General features: G+C 43.1%; 2 protein-coding genes and 1 long non-coding RNA gene across 3 annotated transcripts; 2 read left to right on the top strand and 1 right to left on the bottom strand.

Annotated features, from left to right (window-relative positions):
* On the top strand, positions 1-1,957 carry LOC116373935 (uncharacterized). The gene is made up of 3 exons (XM_031822363.1): positions 1-1,010; positions 1,178-1,265; positions 1,606-1,957. Exons 1-3 carry the CDS (start codon positions 171-173, stop codon positions 1,782-1,784), a joined length of 1,107 nt encoding a protein of 368 aa, XP_031678223.1. The 5' UTR covers positions 1-170; the 3' UTR covers positions 1,785-1,957.
* Positions 1,958-10,094: 8,137 nt separating this feature from the next.
* LOC116373933 (uncharacterized) lies at positions 10,095-12,078 on the top strand. Its single transcript, XM_031822360.1, has 3 exons — positions 10,095-11,167; positions 11,335-11,422; positions 11,764-12,078. The coding sequence occupies exons 1-3, from the start codon at positions 10,328-10,330 to the stop codon at positions 11,940-11,942; spliced, it is 1,107 nt and encodes a 368-aa protein (XP_031678220.1). The 5' UTR covers positions 10,095-10,327; the 3' UTR covers positions 11,943-12,078.
* Positions 12,079-13,116: 1,038 nt separating this feature from the next.
* On the bottom strand, positions 13,117-15,785 carry LOC116373932 (uncharacterized). Its single transcript, XR_004209637.1, has 2 exons — positions 15,681-15,785; positions 13,117-14,676 (listed from the first exon to the last, which is right to left on the bottom strand). It is a non-coding gene; the product is annotated as an uncharacterized LOC116373932 (long non-coding RNA).
* Positions 15,786-18,179: the final 2,394 nt, after the last annotated feature.

Below are 18,179 nucleotides of genomic sequence, written 5' to 3'. Positions count from 1 at the left end.
CAACACTTGGTTCAATCCAAATCTTTACACATCAAAGTAGTCCTGCATCACAAAGAGCAAGTCTCGGCCATCTTGAGGTCAACCAGAGCAGTGTTACACCTGGTGGAAACAATGCCTGTGTGGACATTCCGCACAAATTACTACCTAAAACCACTGAGCTCTCAGGATCCATGCTGGAGGATATTGACACGATCCGTTGTAGGAGTGCTGACAGCCAAAATACAAGAAATACCTCTTCTTCACGCTCCTCCATCTCTCTAACACCTACTTCAAAATTAAGGCAGTCGAAATGGCACTTTGCCTTACCCGGGACTCCCATCCCCACTGAGTTTCCTGCTCAGATTGACTTTCCCATTGTTAGAAACACAATCATTGAGGACTTCTTTCACACAGAGGACTTACTTCCTGTAACCTTTGTGGACAAAGTCAGGCAAGCTGCTGGGGTGGTAGTGGACATTATGGTGGAAAGTGTTGAGAACACACAGGAAAATGGACAGGGTGCTTCACATCTTGACGACCTCCGATCTGCTGTTAGGAAATTGAGAAAAATCATATCCACTTGGACCATCCACATTTTCAGCCATGAATTGGTGGATAAAGTGATAGCCCTTCAGGACAGCCACAGCACTCCACAGGTCTTAACATTAGAAGCAGCCAAAAGTGCTTCAGACTCCATTCTTTCAAGGCTGAAATGGGGAAAGGAACAATGTGCCATATCCAAGGAGCTCTCCTCTCAGCTTCTCCAGATATTTGCTGAAGAGACAGTGAAGGGCTTCCTGAGACAGTGGTCAGATGATTATGAAAACATAAACTTTGATGTTTCAGTCCAGAATGATCCAAAGACTTCTACTTGCATGGTCATTCTTCAAATGATCACCAAAGCCACTGCTAAATGTTATTTTGAGTCCACTACCAGCGTGGCCACCAGTGACATTGTAGAAGGCGTGTTTGATTTGGAAAGGGATACCATCAGCAGTACTGGAGAGCAGGTCCTCACCTTTAACACAAAGGTATAGTACACATACATCTTTCATGAATAACACTGCTGTTAACCTTTTATGAGATATATGATTCTTTGTGTCATGGCATTGCACTGCTTCTTTGCAATTGATATCCTGTACTTTAAGATATCGAAAAAATGTCAGTTTGTTTTAATGTGCCTTTTCCCACCAACCAGGGTTCCAAGAAAGTTAGTAAGAACCTCTGTCCTCAAGAGTCTCTGGAGTACCAGCCTCAGAACATTTCCCCTACTGTGTACTTTACAGGTAAGCCCTGCTGTTGTTGAGGCTGCTGCTCAGTCAAGACGGAGACATTATCCCTTTACCATTCCACTAATTCATTTGGAAAGACATTGTACTCCTCTGAGTTGTTACCTATGACATACTGTACTGTGGGCTGGGTGGTAGCCTAGTGGGTTAAGAGGTTGGGCCAGTAACCGATAGGTTGCTGGTTCAGAATCCCTGAGTTCACGAGGCAAAATCTGTCAATGTGCTCTTGAGCTAGGCACTTCATCCTAATTGCTCCTGTAAGTCTCTCTGGATAACTGTGTCTGATAAATGAGTTAAAATGTAAATTGATGGCATGCTGGATGGTCTTTCGTTGCAGAGACGATGACAACATCTCATGGCTCCTTTTCTCCAGAGGGAATTTATGATATCGCATCGTCCTTCCCACTTGAAGAGAAGAGTCGCAAACCCTCCCTTTTCACCAGATTGTCTAGATCCATCAAGAAAGGCTTTCTCAGCCCATTCAAATCTTCAAGGAAAAACAAATTATTTAATTAAATTCCTCATTATAACAACGAGAGCATTCATTTGTTCAGATGAGAGTCTAATCGTATTGGTCACACACGCAGAAAACAACTGTGAGAGGCTTTATTACGAGCACATTCCCAACAATGCAGAGTTAAAAAAGTAAGAAAATATTTTCTAAATAGTAACACAATAACAATAACAAGGCTATATACAAGGAGTACCAGTACCGAGTCAATGTGCATGGGTGCGAGGTAGTCGAGGTAATACAGTATGTACATGTAGGTAAGGGTAAAAGTGACTATGCAATCAGCATAGATAAAAATCACAGTAGCAGCAACTAGTGTGAAAGTCGGGTCAGTGTCACAGTGAATGTGTGGGTAGAGTGTAGTGAGTGTGCATCGAGCCAATTCAAGAGAGTCAGTGGAAAACAATTAGAAAAATACATCAATGACAAAGGTCAATGCAAATAGTGCAGGTGGCCATTTAATTAACGTTCAGCAGTCTAATGGCTTGGGGGTAGAAGCTGTTCAGCAGTCTAATGGCTTGGGGGTAGAAGCTGTTCAGCAGTCTGACTTGGGGGTAGATGCTGTTCAGCAGTCCTATAACTTGGGGTAGAAGCTGTTCAGCAGTCTAATGGCTTTGGGGTAGAAGCTGTTCAGCAGTCTAATGGCTTGGGGGTAGAAGCTGTTCAGCAGTCTAATGGCTTGGGGGTAGAAGCTTGTTCAGCAATCTAATGACTTGGGGGTAGAAGCTGTTCAGCAGTCGTATGACTTGGGGGTAGAAGCTGTTCAGCAATCTAATGACTTGGGGGTAGAAGCTGTTCAGCAGTCGTATGGCTTGGGGGTAGAAGCTGTTCTGCAGTCTAATGGCTTGGGGATAGAAGCTGTTCAGCAGTCTAATGACTTGGGGGTAGAAGCTGTTTAGCATTCTAATGACTTGGGGGTAGAAGCTGTTCAGCAGTCTAATGACTTGGGGGTAGAAGCTGTTCAGCAGTCTAATGACTTGGGGGTGGAAGCTGTTCAGCAGTCTAATGACTTGGGGGTAGAAGCTGTTCAGCAATCTAATGACTTGGGGGTAGAAGCTGTTCAGCAGTCTAATGACTTGGGGGTAGAAGCTGTTCAGAATTCTAATGACTTGGGGGTAGAAGCTGTTCAGCAGTCTAATGGCTTGGGGGTAGAAGCTGTTCAGGAGTCTTATGGCTTGGGGGTAGAAGCTGTTCAGCAGTCTAATGGCTTGGGGGTAGAAGCTGTTCAGCAGTCTAATGACTTGGGGGTAGAAGCTGTTCAGCAGTCTAATGACTTGGGGGTAGAAGCTGTTCAGCAGTCTAATGACTTGGGGGTGGAAGCTGTTCAGCAGTCTAATGGCTTGGGGGTAGAAGCTGTTCAGGAGTCTTATGGCTTGGGGGTAGAAGCTGTTCAGCAGTGTAATGGCTTGGGGATAGAAGCTGTTCAGCAGTCTAATGACTTGGGGGTAGAAGCTGTTCAGCATTCTAATGACTTGGGGGTAGAAGCTGTTCATCAGTCTAATGGCTTGGGGTAGAAGCTGTTCAGCAGTCTAATGACTTGGGGGTAGAAGCTGTTCAGCAGTCTAATGACTTGGGGGTAGAAGCTGTTCAGCAGTCTAATGACTTGGGGGTAGAAGCTGTTCAGCAGTCTAATGACTTGGGGGTAGAAGCTGTTCAGCAGTCTAATGACTTGGGGGTAGAAGCTGTTCAGCAGTCTAATGACTTGGGGGTGGAAGCTGTTCAGCAGTCTAATGGCTTGGGGGTAGAAGCTGTTCAGCAGTCTAATGACTTGGGGGTAGAAGCTGTTCAGCAGTCTAATGACTTGGGGGTAGAAGCTGTTCAGCAGTCTAATGACTTGGGGGTAGAAGCTGTTCAGCAGTCTAATGACTTGGGGGTGGAAGCTGTTCAGCAGTCTAATGACTTGGGGGTAGAAGCTGTTCAGCAATCTAATGACTTGGGGGTAGAAGCTGTTCAGCAGTCGTATGGCTTGTGGGTAGAAGCTGTTCAGCAGTCTAATGACTTGGGGGTAGAAGCTGTTCAGCAGTCTAATGGCTTGGGGGTAGAAGCTGTTCAGGAGTCTTATGGCTTGGGGGTAGAAGCTGTTCAGCAGTCTAATGGCTTGGGGGTAGAAGCTGTTCAGCAGTCTAATGACTTGGGGGTAGAAGCTGTTCAGCAGTCTAATGACTTGGGGGTAGAAGCTGTTCAGCAGTCTAATGACTTGGGGGTGGAAGCTGTTCAGCAGTCTAATGGCTTGGGGGTAGAAGCTGTTCAGGAGTCTTATGGCTTGGGGGTAGAAGCTGTTCAGCAGTGTAATGGCTTGGGGATAGAAGCTGTTCAGCAGTCTAATGACTTGGGGGTAGAAGCTGTTCAGCATTCTAATGACTTGGGGGTAGAAGCTGTTCATCAGTCTAATGGCTTGGGGGTAGAAGCTGTTCAGCAGTCTAATGACTTGGGGGTAGACGCTGTTCAGCAGTCTAATGACTTGGGGGTAGACGCTGTTCAGCAGTCTAATGACTTGGGGGTAGAAGCTGTTCAGCAGTCTAATGACTTGGGGGTAGAAGCTGTTCAGCAGTCTAATGACTTGGGGGTAGAAGCTGTTCAGCAGTCTAATGACTTGGGGGTAGAAGCTGTTCAGCATTCTAATGACTTGGGGGTAGAAGCTGTTAAGGAGCCTTTTGTCCCAGACTTGGTGCTCTCGTATCGCCTGCCGTGTGGTAGCAGAGTGAACAGTCTATTACTTGGGTGGTTGGAGCCTTTTGCCAATCATTTACATATCACTTACTTTATTTTTTTATTTGATTTGATGTCATATTGTAAAAGTATGTATCTGTTTTGCTGAAAATATGATTTTGAAAACAATGAATGTCTACAAGTGCTTCATAAAACAGTTATATTTATTTTTGTATTTTCAAAAGACAGCAAATAGCCAATCAAGTATCAACATAAGTGAAATGAAAGACAGATTTAATTTTCAGTGAATAATTGTCTTGTCCAGTAAGCAACTCAATGACAGCGATTCAATGACATCATTATATCACCTCCAAGAGGCATCTTCAACGTTCACCTGACAACCCATTGGATAAGACACAAACACTAACCAAGTGTTTCTTACCTGTCAAGAAGGTTGAGATCAGAAGCTTCTTCAATACCCCAGAAATGGAAAGGCTTTGAGACAAAGACAATCAACTGTCCAGATAATGCACATACACTAACCCGGATGTTCTACTTGCCCCACTGAGTTACAGCAAAGTTATCATTTATGCATGGGTCCACGATCCACTCATAGCTCTCACAGCTATCTGACAGTACTCAGCATACTAAGGAAGAAGTGTGTGATATTGGATTTGGTATTCTTCCCACTCCCAAGTGATTGGGAGTCCCATAGGGTGCCGCATAATTGGCCCAGCGTCGTCCGGGTTTGGCCATCATTGTAAATAAGAATTTGTTCTTAACTGACTTGTCTAGTGAAATAAAGGTTAAATAAAAATAAACTATTTAAGCTGTCTGCTATGTTGCTGTGTAAATCCACACACTGCAGGCGAATGATGACTCATGCTGTGCTAACACATCGTTACAGTAGTTGTCAGTTTTGTAGCGTAAATAAATGTGAAATACAGTATGTATTGTTTTCCCATAATGCCGTTATTTCATGTCTTGTGGTATTTTTAGCATTTTTCCCCCCTTATGTATCAGATGTATTATTTTGACACTGCACAGACTCATTTAAATGAGCAATAATGATTCACATCTTAATAAAAGAGTTTTAAGGCAGCAGTGTTCATACTGTATTTTACATTGATTTCAACCACTATAGGTCTTCATCAGCAAGTGAGGATTTCTATGGATAAAAACTGGTGTTAAGTGTGTGTGTGTGGGGGGGGGGTTGGAGCCTCAATGAGACCCATGTCAAACACTTACAATCACGTACAGTACAGCCACATTCAGTACAATCACATACAGTACAACCACATAGTCAACTGAATGATTCTAGAATAATAATAATTCCATTCACATTTGGCTACTACAAATAGCCAGTGAAATACGATACGTTTTTTGTTACTTGAGAATAGGAATGACTGAGAATCCACTGCCTGCCTTTGTAAACTTTCTGCACACAAATCAAACACAGTACTGACTATATCTATAAGCCTCATCCAAAGGAACGAAATTCTAAGTCGTCCGCATTGTTTCAGGCATCATCCGTTCCAAAGTCTCATCTTGTTCACTGTAAAAAATATAAATAAAAACTCAAATAAGAGTTCCTTTTTGGACAATTCCAGGTTGTCCCTCCTTGTTTCAGTATGTTTAATCTGCCTAATGACCAGGATCCTGGTGTCTACCCAATGTGCTGAGCACTCCTCCTGGACAGAGTCCGCGCTACATTCAGCTGCTGCAACCATGGTCTCTGTGTGAAGGCACTGTTAGAGAGTCAATCAACCAGAACAAGGTTAGGAGACCAAATCTGTGTCCTAGCATTGTGAAATACTGTATATGTAATGGCCTCAATACATTAATGAAGCGCCCTTACATCCTATCCTCTCCCCATAATGAAACAACTATTGGTGAACCAATAAGACTGACACTATATACCTTCTTAAGCATGATAGTTGGCTCATGATTTGTTTCAGGACTTGTTAGGGTAAACCAATAACAGCTTCTAACCCCAAGTCATAAGACTGCTGAACAATTAATCAAATGGCCACCGGACAAGTTAATAAATAAATAAGCTTTTGAAAGACGCACTATGCAACATTTTAAAACACATCTTCTGTTTCTGGAATACAGCTGACAAAACAACAGCTTGCCGGCTTGTGTCTGAGGATTGTCCAGTTTTTATCGGACAAGCTGATGCAGATCATCATCCCAGGTCTTTACGAACTACTGGGCATCCAAGATGCTGCCTCCTCTCCATTGTCACAGAGATCTCTCACAGCGTCACTCACCAGTCTGTTAGACACCCTCGTCACCTGTGTGCAGGACAGCCTGCAAGGATCTCTCTCCAAACTTGCATGCATGTCCAATTCTCCATCTGGAAGTGCAGGCTCTCCGAAGATGACCCCTGCTGTAATGGCAGAAGTGATTAAAGATGTCAAGTCGGCCGTATCAGTGGTCGTTAAGAGTGCCTCCGCTAGCCAAACCCCTCAAGTGACACCGGTAAGGGGAGACTCACAGACCAAGGTGACTGAGAGCATGGTGAGAGAGCTGGCTGCTAAACTTGAAAAAGTTGACCAAGAGAGCAAGAGTCTAACAGGGCAAGTCTCTGACACAATGGTGGCTTTTGTTGACGAGAACGAACAGAATTTGCTGAAAGATCTGAAGGGCAAGATCACGTTTCATGTTGACTTCATTGACGATCTTGATGCCCTGATAAGGAAATACGAGAGCAGCTACAATATTGGTGAATCTGGTTCCTCCTGCACGCTCACATCTAAGAGCATCCAAAAACTCTCCAGCCGGGAGTTTCAAACATCAGCAATACAAGCAGTGAGTGGAGTTCTTGCCAAAAAAGTCAGTAGTTTGAGCTTTCCTAGTTCAGTCGTTCAGTCTGAGTTAACAGGTGCTGTTATCAGGTCAAACATTGTCTGGCATTGTAAAGACAGAGTCAATTCACCCAGCTGGCTCAGCAGCGTCAGTAGTTGTTAAGACTTTCGTGTCAGATATGAAGTCATTGGCTGAATCTGAAGAGAGTCCCCAACAGAAGAGTGCCTGGTCTGCTGCTGTTCACATTTACCACAGCATCCAAAACAACTTGAAAGATTATTTCGGCAAGCTTCAGAGATTTGCCCTAAAGAGCATGGTCACATCTGATGACAACATCAGAAATGCTGAGTTTAAGGAGACAGTTCCACTTCCTTGCTTAGACATGAAATATAGGCCCAGTAAGAGTGAGCCTCAGTTTCCAGAGTCCACTGGTGAAGTTACTTTACAAAGAGGCCTAAGTGAGTGCTCAAAACTTCTTTGGGCACAAACTGAGTCAGAAGAAAGCAAGCTCCTTCTGACAACTTGCACCAAAGAAGTCATCTCAGAGCTTCTGGTCTTGTACAACACTGAGATGTCAAAGGAGGACCACCTGTACACTGTTGGAGAAAAAGGATCAGACTTCTCTATTGAGAGACAACAATTTGTAGAGGGCATTCTGGCTCAGCTTGGGGATATCTCCCATTCCAGGGCCTCATCACCAATAGTATATGAGTTCCCCTGTCAAATTGAGGACAGCAGAAGTAAGGCCACAGCTTCTTTGACCAGTCTGTTAGATTGCATGAAAAAACTCTCAAGTGAGGAATTCAAGAGAGACACCACTCAAGCAGTGAGTGAGTTCCTAGTTAAAAAGTCCAACAGTAGCTTAACTAGTGCACAGCCTGCTTATTCTGTAGCATCCAGGTCTTGTTCCATTCAAAACCAGTACACATGGTCAAAGGATATTTGTGCGGATTCTGCTGCCTTTGGCATCATTGAAACATTTGTGGAAGACCTGCAGAGCTCGGCGCAACCTGCAGAAGTAGAGGAGAGAGAACCTGACCTCCAGGAAAATGTACAAAAGCGAAAGAGCAGGATCTGGTCTGCTACCACTAGTTTATATAAAAATATTAAGAAGACATTAAAGGGCTTCACCATTCACCGGCAGAGATCAGACATGCAGAGAAGAATGTCTAGCCATACACCCACAGAGGACTCTGGACATCTTGTGACTAAAGAGTACCTTGGTTTGGCAAGCCAGAACTTGACGCAAGCTAGTAAGAGTGTGCCTCACTTGCCCAGTTTGAACCAGGAAGTGAATCTACACATGGGTGTCAGCGAGAGTTCAAAACTTCTCTGGACTGAAACAGACGAGGGTCTAATGAACAATAGTACCAAACAGGTCATTACAACAATCTTGACCTCATGCGAGGATCAGACATCAAATGCACCTTGCTTCTCCACAGTAGGAAAGAAAATATCTGATATGTCCCTTGAGGTCAACATATTGGTAGGTGGTGTTCTGTCTCAGCTGAAGGACATCTCCTTGTCAAGGTCCCCAACACCATGTGAAGACATGTTTGAACGTCTTCAAGGTTCTCCTGAGCTAACCTCTCCAGTAAGTCTAGATTGCAGCACGGCTGCCTCCAAAGGCATTGCATCTTCCCACAGTCTTTCAACAAAGAGCCTCCAAAAACTCTCTAGTCATGAGTTCCAAACCAAAGCTGAGAAAGGAGTGAGTGAGGTCCTCTCTAGATCATTTAACATTGTGGAGGAAGGTACAACAGATAAGTACCTCCAGTCTGTATCTACATCCACCACATCTACTGATATTATACAAACCATGGTGAAAGACCAGCAGGAGCTCACCCAGACCACCCAATCATCTGACATGGTATCTGGAACATCCCTGCTCACCACTGGACAGGTTTCTGAGAAAAGGATCTGGTCTGCTGCTTGTCGGCTTTCTATTCCGCAACAAAGCCTCCTTCACTCAAGCCGCCAAGCTTACCCTAGTAAAACTGACTATCCTACCGATCCTCGACTTCGGCGATGTCATCTACAAAATGGCTTCCAACACTCTACTCAGCAAACTGGATGCAGTCTATCACAGTGCCATCCGTTTTGTCACTAAAGCACCTTATACTACCCACCACTGCGACTTGTATGCTCTAGTCGGCTGGCCCTCGCTACATATTCGTCGCCAGACCCACTGGCTCCAGGTCATCTACAAGTCTATGCTAGGTAAAGCTCCGCCTTATCTCAGCTCACTGGTCACGATGGCAACACCCATCCGTAGCACGCGCTCCAGCAGGTGTATCTCACTGATCATCCCTAAAGCCAACACCTCATTTGGCCGCCTTTCGTTCCAGTACTCTGCTGCCTGTGACTGGAACGAATTGCAAAAATCGCTGAAGTTGGAGACTTTTATCTCCCTCACCAACTTCAAACATCAGCTATCTGAGCAGCTAACCGATCGCTGCAGCTGTACATAGTCTATTGGTAAATAGCCCACCCTTTTCACCTACCTCATCCCCGTACTGTTTCTATTTATTTACTTTTCTGCTCTTCTGCACACCAATATCTCTACCTGTACATGACCATCTGATCTTTTATCACTCCAGTGTTAATCTGCAAAATTGTAATTATTTGCCTACCTCCTCATGCCTTTTGCACACATTGTATATAGACCCCCCCTTCGTTTTCTACTGTGTTATTGACTTGTTAATTGTTTACTCCATGTGTAACTCTTTGTTGTATGCTCACACTGCTATGCTTTATCTTGGCCAGGTCGCAGTTGCAAATGAGAACTTGTTCTCAACTAGCCTACCTGGTTAAATAAAGGTGAAATAAAAAATAAAATAAAATAAAAAGTAACATCTACTACAGTCTGCAAAGTAAGATTACGGAGTTTCTCAGAAAAGATCTTCAAAGATCAGACACAACACTTGGTTCAATCCAAATCTCTACCTATCAAAGCAGTCCTGCATCACAAAGAGCAAGTATCGGCCATCTTGAGGTCAACCAGAGCAGTGTTACACCTGGTGGAAACGATGCCTGTGTGGACATTCCGCACAAATTACTACCTAAAACCACTGAGCTCTCAGGATCCATGCTGGAGGATATTGGCACGATCCGTTGTAGGAGTGCTGACAGCCAAAATACAAGAAATACCTCTTCTTCACGCTCCTCCATCTCTCTAACACCTACTTCAAAATTAAGGCAGTCGAAATGGCACTTTGCCTTACCCGGGACTCCCATTCCCACCGAGTTTCCTGCTCAGATTGACTTTCCCATTGTTAGAAACACAATCATTGAGGACTTCTTTCACACAGAGGACTTACTTCCTGTAACCTTTGTGGACAAAGTCAGGCAAGCTGCTGGGGTGGTAGTGGACATTATGGTGGAAAGTGTTGAGAACACACAGGAAGATGGACAGGGTGCTTCTCATCTTGACGACCTCCGATCTGCTGTTAGGAAATTGAGAAAAATCATTTCCACTTGGACCATCCACATTTTCAACCATGAATTGGTGGATAAAGTTATAGCCCTTCAGGACAGCCACAGCACTCCACAGGTCTTAACATTGGAAGCAGCCAAAAGTGCTTCAGACTCCATTCTTTCAAGGCTGAAATGGGGAAAGGAACAATGTGCCATATCCAAGGAGCTCTCCTCTCAGCTTCTCCAGATATTTGCTGAAGAGACAGTGAAGGGCTTCCTGAGACAGTGGTCAGATGATTATGAAAACATAAACTTTGATGTTTCAGTCCAGAACGATCCAAAGACTTCTACTTGCATGGTCATTCTTCAAATGATCACCAAAGCCACTGCTAAATGTTATTTTGAGTCCACTACCAGCGTGGCCACCAGTGACATTGTAGAAGGCGTGTTTGATTTGGAAAGGGATACCATCAGCAGTACTGGAGAGCAGGTCCTCACCTTTAACACAAAGGTATAGTACACATACATCTTTCATGAATAACACTGCTGTTGACCTTTTATGAGATATATGATTCTTTGTGTCATGGCATTGCACTGCTTCTTTGCAATTGATATGCTGTACTTTAAGATATCGAAAAAATGTCAGTTTGTTTTAATGTGCCTTTTCCCACCAACCAGGGTTCCAAGAAAGTTAGTAAGAACCTCTGTCCTCAAGAGTCTCTGGAGTACCAGCCTCAGAACATTTCCCCTACTGTGTACTTTACAGGTAAGCCCTGCTGCTGTTTAGGCTGCTGCTCAGTCAAGACTGAGACATTATCCCTTTACCATTCCACTAATTCATTTGGAAAGACATTGTACTCCTCTGAGTTGTTACCTATGACATACTGTACTGTGGGCTGGGTGGTAGCCTAGTGGGTTAAGAGGTTGGGCCAGTAACCGATAGGTTGCTGGTTCAGAATCCCTGAGTTTGCGAGGCAAAATCTGTAAATGTGCTCTTGAGCAAGGCACTTCATCCTAATTGCTCCTTGTAAGTCTCTCTAGATAAGAGTGTCTGATAAATGAGTTAAAATGTAAATTGATGGCATGCTGGATGGTCTTTCGTTGCAGAGACGATGACAACATCTCATGGCTCCTTTTCTCCAGAGGGAATTTATGATATCGCATCGTCCTTCCCACTTGAAGAGAAGAGCCGCAAACCCTCCCTTTTCACCAGATTGTCTAGATCCATCACGAAATGCTTTCTCAGCCCATTCAAATCTTCAAGGAAAACCAAATTATTTAATTAAATTCCTCATTATAAACAACGAGAGCATTCATTTGTTCAGATGAGAATCTAATCGTATTGGTCACATACGCAGAAAACAACTGTGAGATGCTTTATTACGAGCACATTCCCAACAATGCAGAGTTAAAAAAGTAAGAAAATATTTTCTAAATAGTAACACAATAACAATAACAAGGCTATATACAAGGAGTACCAGTACCGAGTCAATGTGCATGGGTGCGAGGTAGTCGAGGTAATACAGTATGTACATGTAGGTAAGGGTAAAAGTGACTCGGCAATCAGCATAGATAATAAACACAGTAGCAGCAGCTAGTGTGAAAGTCGGTCAGTGTCACAGTGAATGTGTGGGTAGAGTGTAGTGAGTGTGCATCGAGCCAATTCAATAGAGTCAGTGGAAAACAATTAGGAATATACATCAATAACAAAGGGGGTCAATGCAAATAGTGCAGGTGGCCATTTAATTAACGTTCAGCAGTCTAATGACTTGGGGGTAGAAGCTGTTCAGCAGTCTAATGACTTGGGGGTAGAAGCTGTTCAGCAGTCTAATGGCTTGGAAGTAGAAGCTGTTCAGCAGTCTAATGACTTGGGGGTAGAAGCTGTTCAGCAGTCTAATGACTTGGGGGTAGAAGCAGTTCAGTAGTCTAATGACTTGGGGGTAGAAGCTGTTCAGCAGTCTAATGACTTGGGGGTAGAAGCTGTTCAGCAGTCTAATGACTTGGGGGTAGAAGCTGTTCAGCAGTCTAATGACTTGGGGGTAGAAGCTGTTCAGCAGTCTAATGACTTGGGGGTGGAAGCTGTTCAGCAGTCTAATGACTTGGGGGTAGAAGCTGTTCAGCAGTCTAATGACTTGGGGGTAGAAGCTGTTCAGCAGTCTAATGACTTGGGGGTAGAAGCTGTTCAGCAGTCTAATGACTTGGGGGTAGAAGCTGTTCAGCAGTCTAATGACTTGGGGGTAGAAGCTGTTAAGGAGCCTTTTGTCCCAGACTTGGTGCTCTCGTAACGCTTGCCGTGTGGTAGCAGAGTGAACAGTCTATGACTTGGGTGGTTGGAGCCTTTTGCCAATCATTTACATATCACTTACTTTATTTTTTTATTTGATTTGATGTCATATTGTAAAAGTATGTATCTGTTTTGCTGAAAATATGATTTTGAAAACAATGAATGTCTACAAGTGCTTCATAAAACAGTTATATTTATTTTTGTATTTTCAAAAGACAGCAAATAGCCAATCAAGTATCAACATAAGTGAAATGAAAGACAGATTTCATTTTCAGTGAATAATTGTCTTGTCCAGTAAGCAACTCAATGACATCATTAGATCACCTCCAAGAAGCATCTTCAACGTTCACCTGACAACCCATTGGATAAGACACAAACACTAACCAAGTGTTTCTTACCTGTCAAGAAGGTTGAGAAGGTTGTTCTGAACTGACTTGTCTAGTGAAATAAAGGTTAAATAAACTATTTAAGCTGTCTGCTATGTTGCTGTGTAAATCCACACACTGCAGGGGAATGATGACACATGCTGTGCTAACACATCGTCACAGTAGTTGTCAGTTTTGTAACGTAAATAAAGAGTTTGTCAAATACTCTGTGAAAGACAGTATGTATTATTTTGACACTGCACAGACTCATATGAGCAATAATGATCCACATCTTAATAAAAGAGTTTTAAGGCAGCAGGATAAAGGGGGGGGGGGGGGGGTGGAGCCTCAATTAGACCCATGTCAAACACTTACAATCACGTACAGTACAACCACATTCAGTACAATCACATACAGCACAACCACATAGTCACATTCAGTACAATCACATACAGCACAACCACATAGTCACATTCAGTACAATCACATAGTCACATTCAGTCAACTGAATGATTCTAGAATAATAATAATTCCATTCACATTTGGCTACTACAAATAGCCAGTGAAATATGATACGTTTTTTGTTTTTTGAGAATAGGAATGACTGAGAATCCACTGCCTGCCGTTGTAAACTTTCTGCACACAAATCAAACACAGTACTGACTATATCTATAAGCCTCATCCAAAGGAACGAAATTCTAAGTCGTCCGCATTGTTTCAGGCATCATCCGTTCCAAAGTCTCATCTTGTTCACTGTAAAAAATTTAAAAAAAAACTCAAATAAGAGTTCCTTTTTGGACAATTCCAGGTTGTCCCTCCTTGTTTCAGTATGTTTAATCTGCCTAATCCAGGATCCTGGTGTCTACCCAATGTGCTGAGCACTCCTCCTGGACAGAGTCCGCGCTACATTCAGCTGCTGCAACCATGGTCTCTGTGTGAAGGCACTGTTAGAGAGTCAATCAACCAGAACAAGGTTAGGAGACCAAATCTGTGTCCTAGCATTGTGAAATACTGTATATGTAATGGCCTCAATACATTAATGAAGCGTCCTTACATCCTATCCTCTCCCCATACTGAAACAACTTGTTAGGGTGAACCAATAAGACTGACACTATACATCTTCTAAGCATGATAGTTGGCTCATGATTTGTTTCAGGAGTCATAAGACTGCTGAACAATTAATCAAATGGCCACCGGACAAGTTCAATGGGATACTTGGCGACGTCGGGGTGGGCCATCTGGTGGCACCACTCACGGTAAGGGTGAACCCCCACCGGCTCAATGACACGCACCCCCCTCTCCAGCAGCCAGCCGGCCAGGTCCAGGTGGCCCAGAGAAGCAGCGATGTAGAGTGCCACCCGGAGCTGGAACCTGGAATAATACAGAATCAATGTATTTATAACACTTTTCAATTTTTTTTGTCAAGTTCACAAGATACAGTGGGTTATAAAACAGGACAGTAAAATGCTTACTTGCAAGCTCTTACCCACAATGCAGTATTAAATATCAGGGTAATAGAAAAAACATATGAAGGAAAAAAACACGAGAATATCAGCTATATACAGGGTCAGTACTATCATTGTAAGCTATATACAGGGTCAGAACTATCATTGTAAGCTATATACAGGGTCAGAACTATCATTGTAAGCTATATACAGGGTCAGAACTATCATTGTAAGCTATATACAGGGTCAGAACTATCATTGTAAGCTATATACAGGGTCAGTACTATCATTGTAAGCTATATACAGGGTCAGAACTATCATTGTAAGCTATATACAGGGTCAGTACTATCATTGTAAGCTATATACAGGGTCAGTACTATCTATGTAAGCTATATACAGGGTCAGTACTATCATTGTAAGCTATATACAGTGTCAGAACTATCATTGTAAGCTATATACAGGGTCAGAACTATCATTGTAAGCTATATACAGGGTCAGTACTATCATTGTAAGCTATATACAGGGTCAGTACTATCTATGTAAGCTATATACAGGGTCAGTACTATCATTGTAAGCTATATACAGGGTCAGAACTATCATTGTAAGCTATATACAGGGTCAGTACTATCATTGTAAGCTATAAACAGGGTCAGTACTATCATTGTACGATATATACAGGGTCAGTACTATCATTGTAAGCTATATACAGGGTAGGTACTATCAATGTAAGATATATACAGGGTCAGTACTATCATTGTAAGCTATATACAGGGTCAGTACTATCATTGTAAGCTATATACAGGGTCAGTACTATCATTGTAAGCTATATACAGGGTCATTACTATCATTGTAAGCTATATAAAGGTTCAGCACCATCACTGTTGATAGTAAGTCTATCATACAGTTCAGTGTGTAGATGTGTATTCTGACCTCATCACAGGTCTCTCCCTAGACAGGTGTCGTTGGACGGTCAGTCTGTGTCCCAGGAAGCAGCCTCTGAGGAACTCCGCCCACCCATCCCAGGTGTCCAACCGTTTTACATAAATACCTATGATGTGTTTATACACCGAGTAAACAAAACATTATGAACACCGGTTCTTTCCATGACAAAGACTGACCAGGTGAATCCAGGTGAAAGCTATGATTCCTTAATGATGTCACTTGTTAAATCCACTTCAGTGTAGATGAAGGGGAGCGGACAGGTTAAAGAAGGATTTTTAAGCCTTGAGACAATTGAGGCATAAATTGTGTATGTGTGCCATTCAGAGGGTGAATGGGCAAGACAAAATATTTAAGTGCTTTTGAACGGGGTAGTAGGTGCCAGGTGCACCGGTTTGTGTCAAGAACTGCAATGCTGCTGGGGTTTTTCACACTCAACAGTTTCCTGTGTGTATCATGAATGGTCCACCACCCAAAGAACATCCAGCCAACTTTGCACAACTGTTGGAAGCATTGGAGTCAACATGGGCCAGCATCCCTGGGGAACGCTTTCAAACACCTTGTAGAGTCCATGCCCCAACGAATTGAGGCTGTTCTGATGGCAGAAGGCGGGGTGCAACTCAATATTAGGAAGGTGTTTCTAATGTTTGGTACACTCAGTATATATAAGTTAGGAGTCATATAATTACAGGGGTAAGATGAAGTGACTCCTTTGCACTGATCTTAGGTCTGGTTTGTGTTTTTACTGCTAATGGTAAAGGTTAGGATTTGGTGAGAGTAAACTGATCCTAGATCTGTGCCCAAGGGCAATTTCTATCCAGAGACAAATCAAAGGTCCATGCTATTTAAACTTATAATCTACCACCATCTCGTGGCTCAAACTTGTAACAAAATTTTCTAATTCATGTGCTATACTGAGTTTTGTTCTATCACATTGAACACTAATCTGGGTGCAGATTAAATTGAACACTAATCTGGGTGAAAATTAAATTGAAGACTAATCTGGGTGCAGATTAAATTGTTAACTGAAATATTATGAATATGTATTTCAATGAACCCAAAGGGCCTCTTCTTCTCCTACTATACGGCCTGCTGTGCTCTACTGTACTCTGCTGTGCTCTACTGTACTCTGCTGTACTCTGCTGTACTCTGCTGTACTCTACTGTACTCTGCTGTAGTCTGCTGTACTCTGTCTGCTGTAGTCTGCTGTGCTCTACTGTACTCTGTCTGCTGTACTCTGCTGTGCTCTACTGTACTCTGTCTGCTGTGCTCTACTGTACTCTGTCTGCTGTACTCTGCTGTGCTCTACTGTACTCTGCTGTACTCTACTGTACTCTGCTGTAGTCTGCTGTACTCTGTCTGCTGTAGTCTGCTGTGCTCTACTGTACTCTGTCTGCTGTACTCTGCTGTGCTCTACTGTACTCTGTCTGCTGTACTCTGCTGTGCTCTACTGTACTCTGTCTGCTGTACTCTGCTGTGCTCTACTGTACTCTGTCTGCTGTAGTCTGCTGTACTCTACTGTACTCTGCTGTACTCTGCTGTAGTCTGCTGTAGTCTGTCTGCTGTACTCTGCTGTGCTCTACTGTACTCTGCTGTACTCTGCTGTGCTCTACTGTAGTCTGCTGTACTCTGCTGTGCTGTGCTCTACTGTACTGTACACCACTGGGTATACAGACTCTTCAGATACTGTTAGCGAACACCAGACTGAGGTCGAGGCGATTACATGGGGAAAAGGTTTATGACTGTAAGGGTGTTTGGTACAAAGGCAACACTACATCGGGCCACATTTCAGCTCTATCCCAGGTCAACCATACAATACTATAGATTTCCACTCTAGTCAACCAGCGAGAAGGAGAGACAGACAGAAGGTCTGGCTTTGACGATGTCAATGATGGGATGTGTAAGTAAGGAGTAAGGAACACAAATAAACATTATTCTGATGGTTAAATTTGTACTTAGATACATAACCACTCTCCTCTGTTAGCAAATCTTCCACAGAACTTTGTGGAACAGAGTGAGTTCTGTCCCTGTCTGGCTCTGGACATGTACCCAGGGACCTCTGTACAACAACACTTCACACTCACGAAGTAGTGTTCTTACTAACCAATCACTCTACCATAACCATGGTCTCGGTATAAAGCAGTGTCCTTACTAACCAATCACTCTACCATAACCATGGTCTTGGTTGAGCAAGGTCAATATTACTTTAAGTCTCAAGCAGGGTGACCTCAACATACTATATATCACCATACTATATACCACCACACTATACAGTGGGGCAAAAAAGTATTTAGTCAGCCCCCAATTGTGCAAGTTCTCCCACTTAAAAAGATGAGAGAGGCCTGTAATTTTCATCATAGGTACACTTCAACTATGACAGACAAAATGAGAAAAAAAATCCAGAAAAATCACATACTAAGGATTTTTAATGAATTTATTTGCAAATTATGGTGGAAAATAAGTATTTGGTCACCTACAAACAAGCAAGAT

The sequence above is a fragment of the Oncorhynchus kisutch genome, linkage group LG4 (genome assembly GCF_002021735.2).
Source record: "Oncorhynchus kisutch isolate 150728-3 linkage group LG4, Okis_V2, whole genome shotgun sequence".
NCBI classification, from domain to species: Eukaryota; Metazoa; Chordata; class Actinopteri; order Salmoniformes; family Salmonidae; genus Oncorhynchus; species Oncorhynchus kisutch.
Note: the sequence above shows the minus strand (reverse complement) of the source record. Positions and strands in the feature narration are given on the sequence as shown.

Coding starts and splice junctions, on each gene's coding strand:
- LOC116373935 (XM_031822363.1), top strand. CDS start 171: ATGCTGGAGGATATTGACACGATCCGTTGTAGGAGTGCTGACAGCCAA. Junction 1,011..1,177: donor TCCTCACCTTTAACACAAAG/GTATAGTACACA, acceptor CCCACCAACCAG/GGTTCCAAGAAAGTTAGTAA. Junction 1,266..1,605: donor CCCTACTGTGTACTTTACAG/GTAAGCCCTGCT, acceptor CTTTCGTTGCAG/AGACGATGACAACATCTCAT.
- LOC116373933 (XM_031822360.1), top strand. CDS start 10,328: ATGCTGGAGGATATTGGCACGATCCGTTGTAGGAGTGCTGACAGCCAA. Junction 11,168..11,334: donor TCCTCACCTTTAACACAAAG/GTATAGTACACA, acceptor CCCACCAACCAG/GGTTCCAAGAAAGTTAGTAA. Junction 11,423..11,763: donor CCCTACTGTGTACTTTACAG/GTAAGCCCTGCT, acceptor CTTTCGTTGCAG/AGACGATGACAACATCTCAT.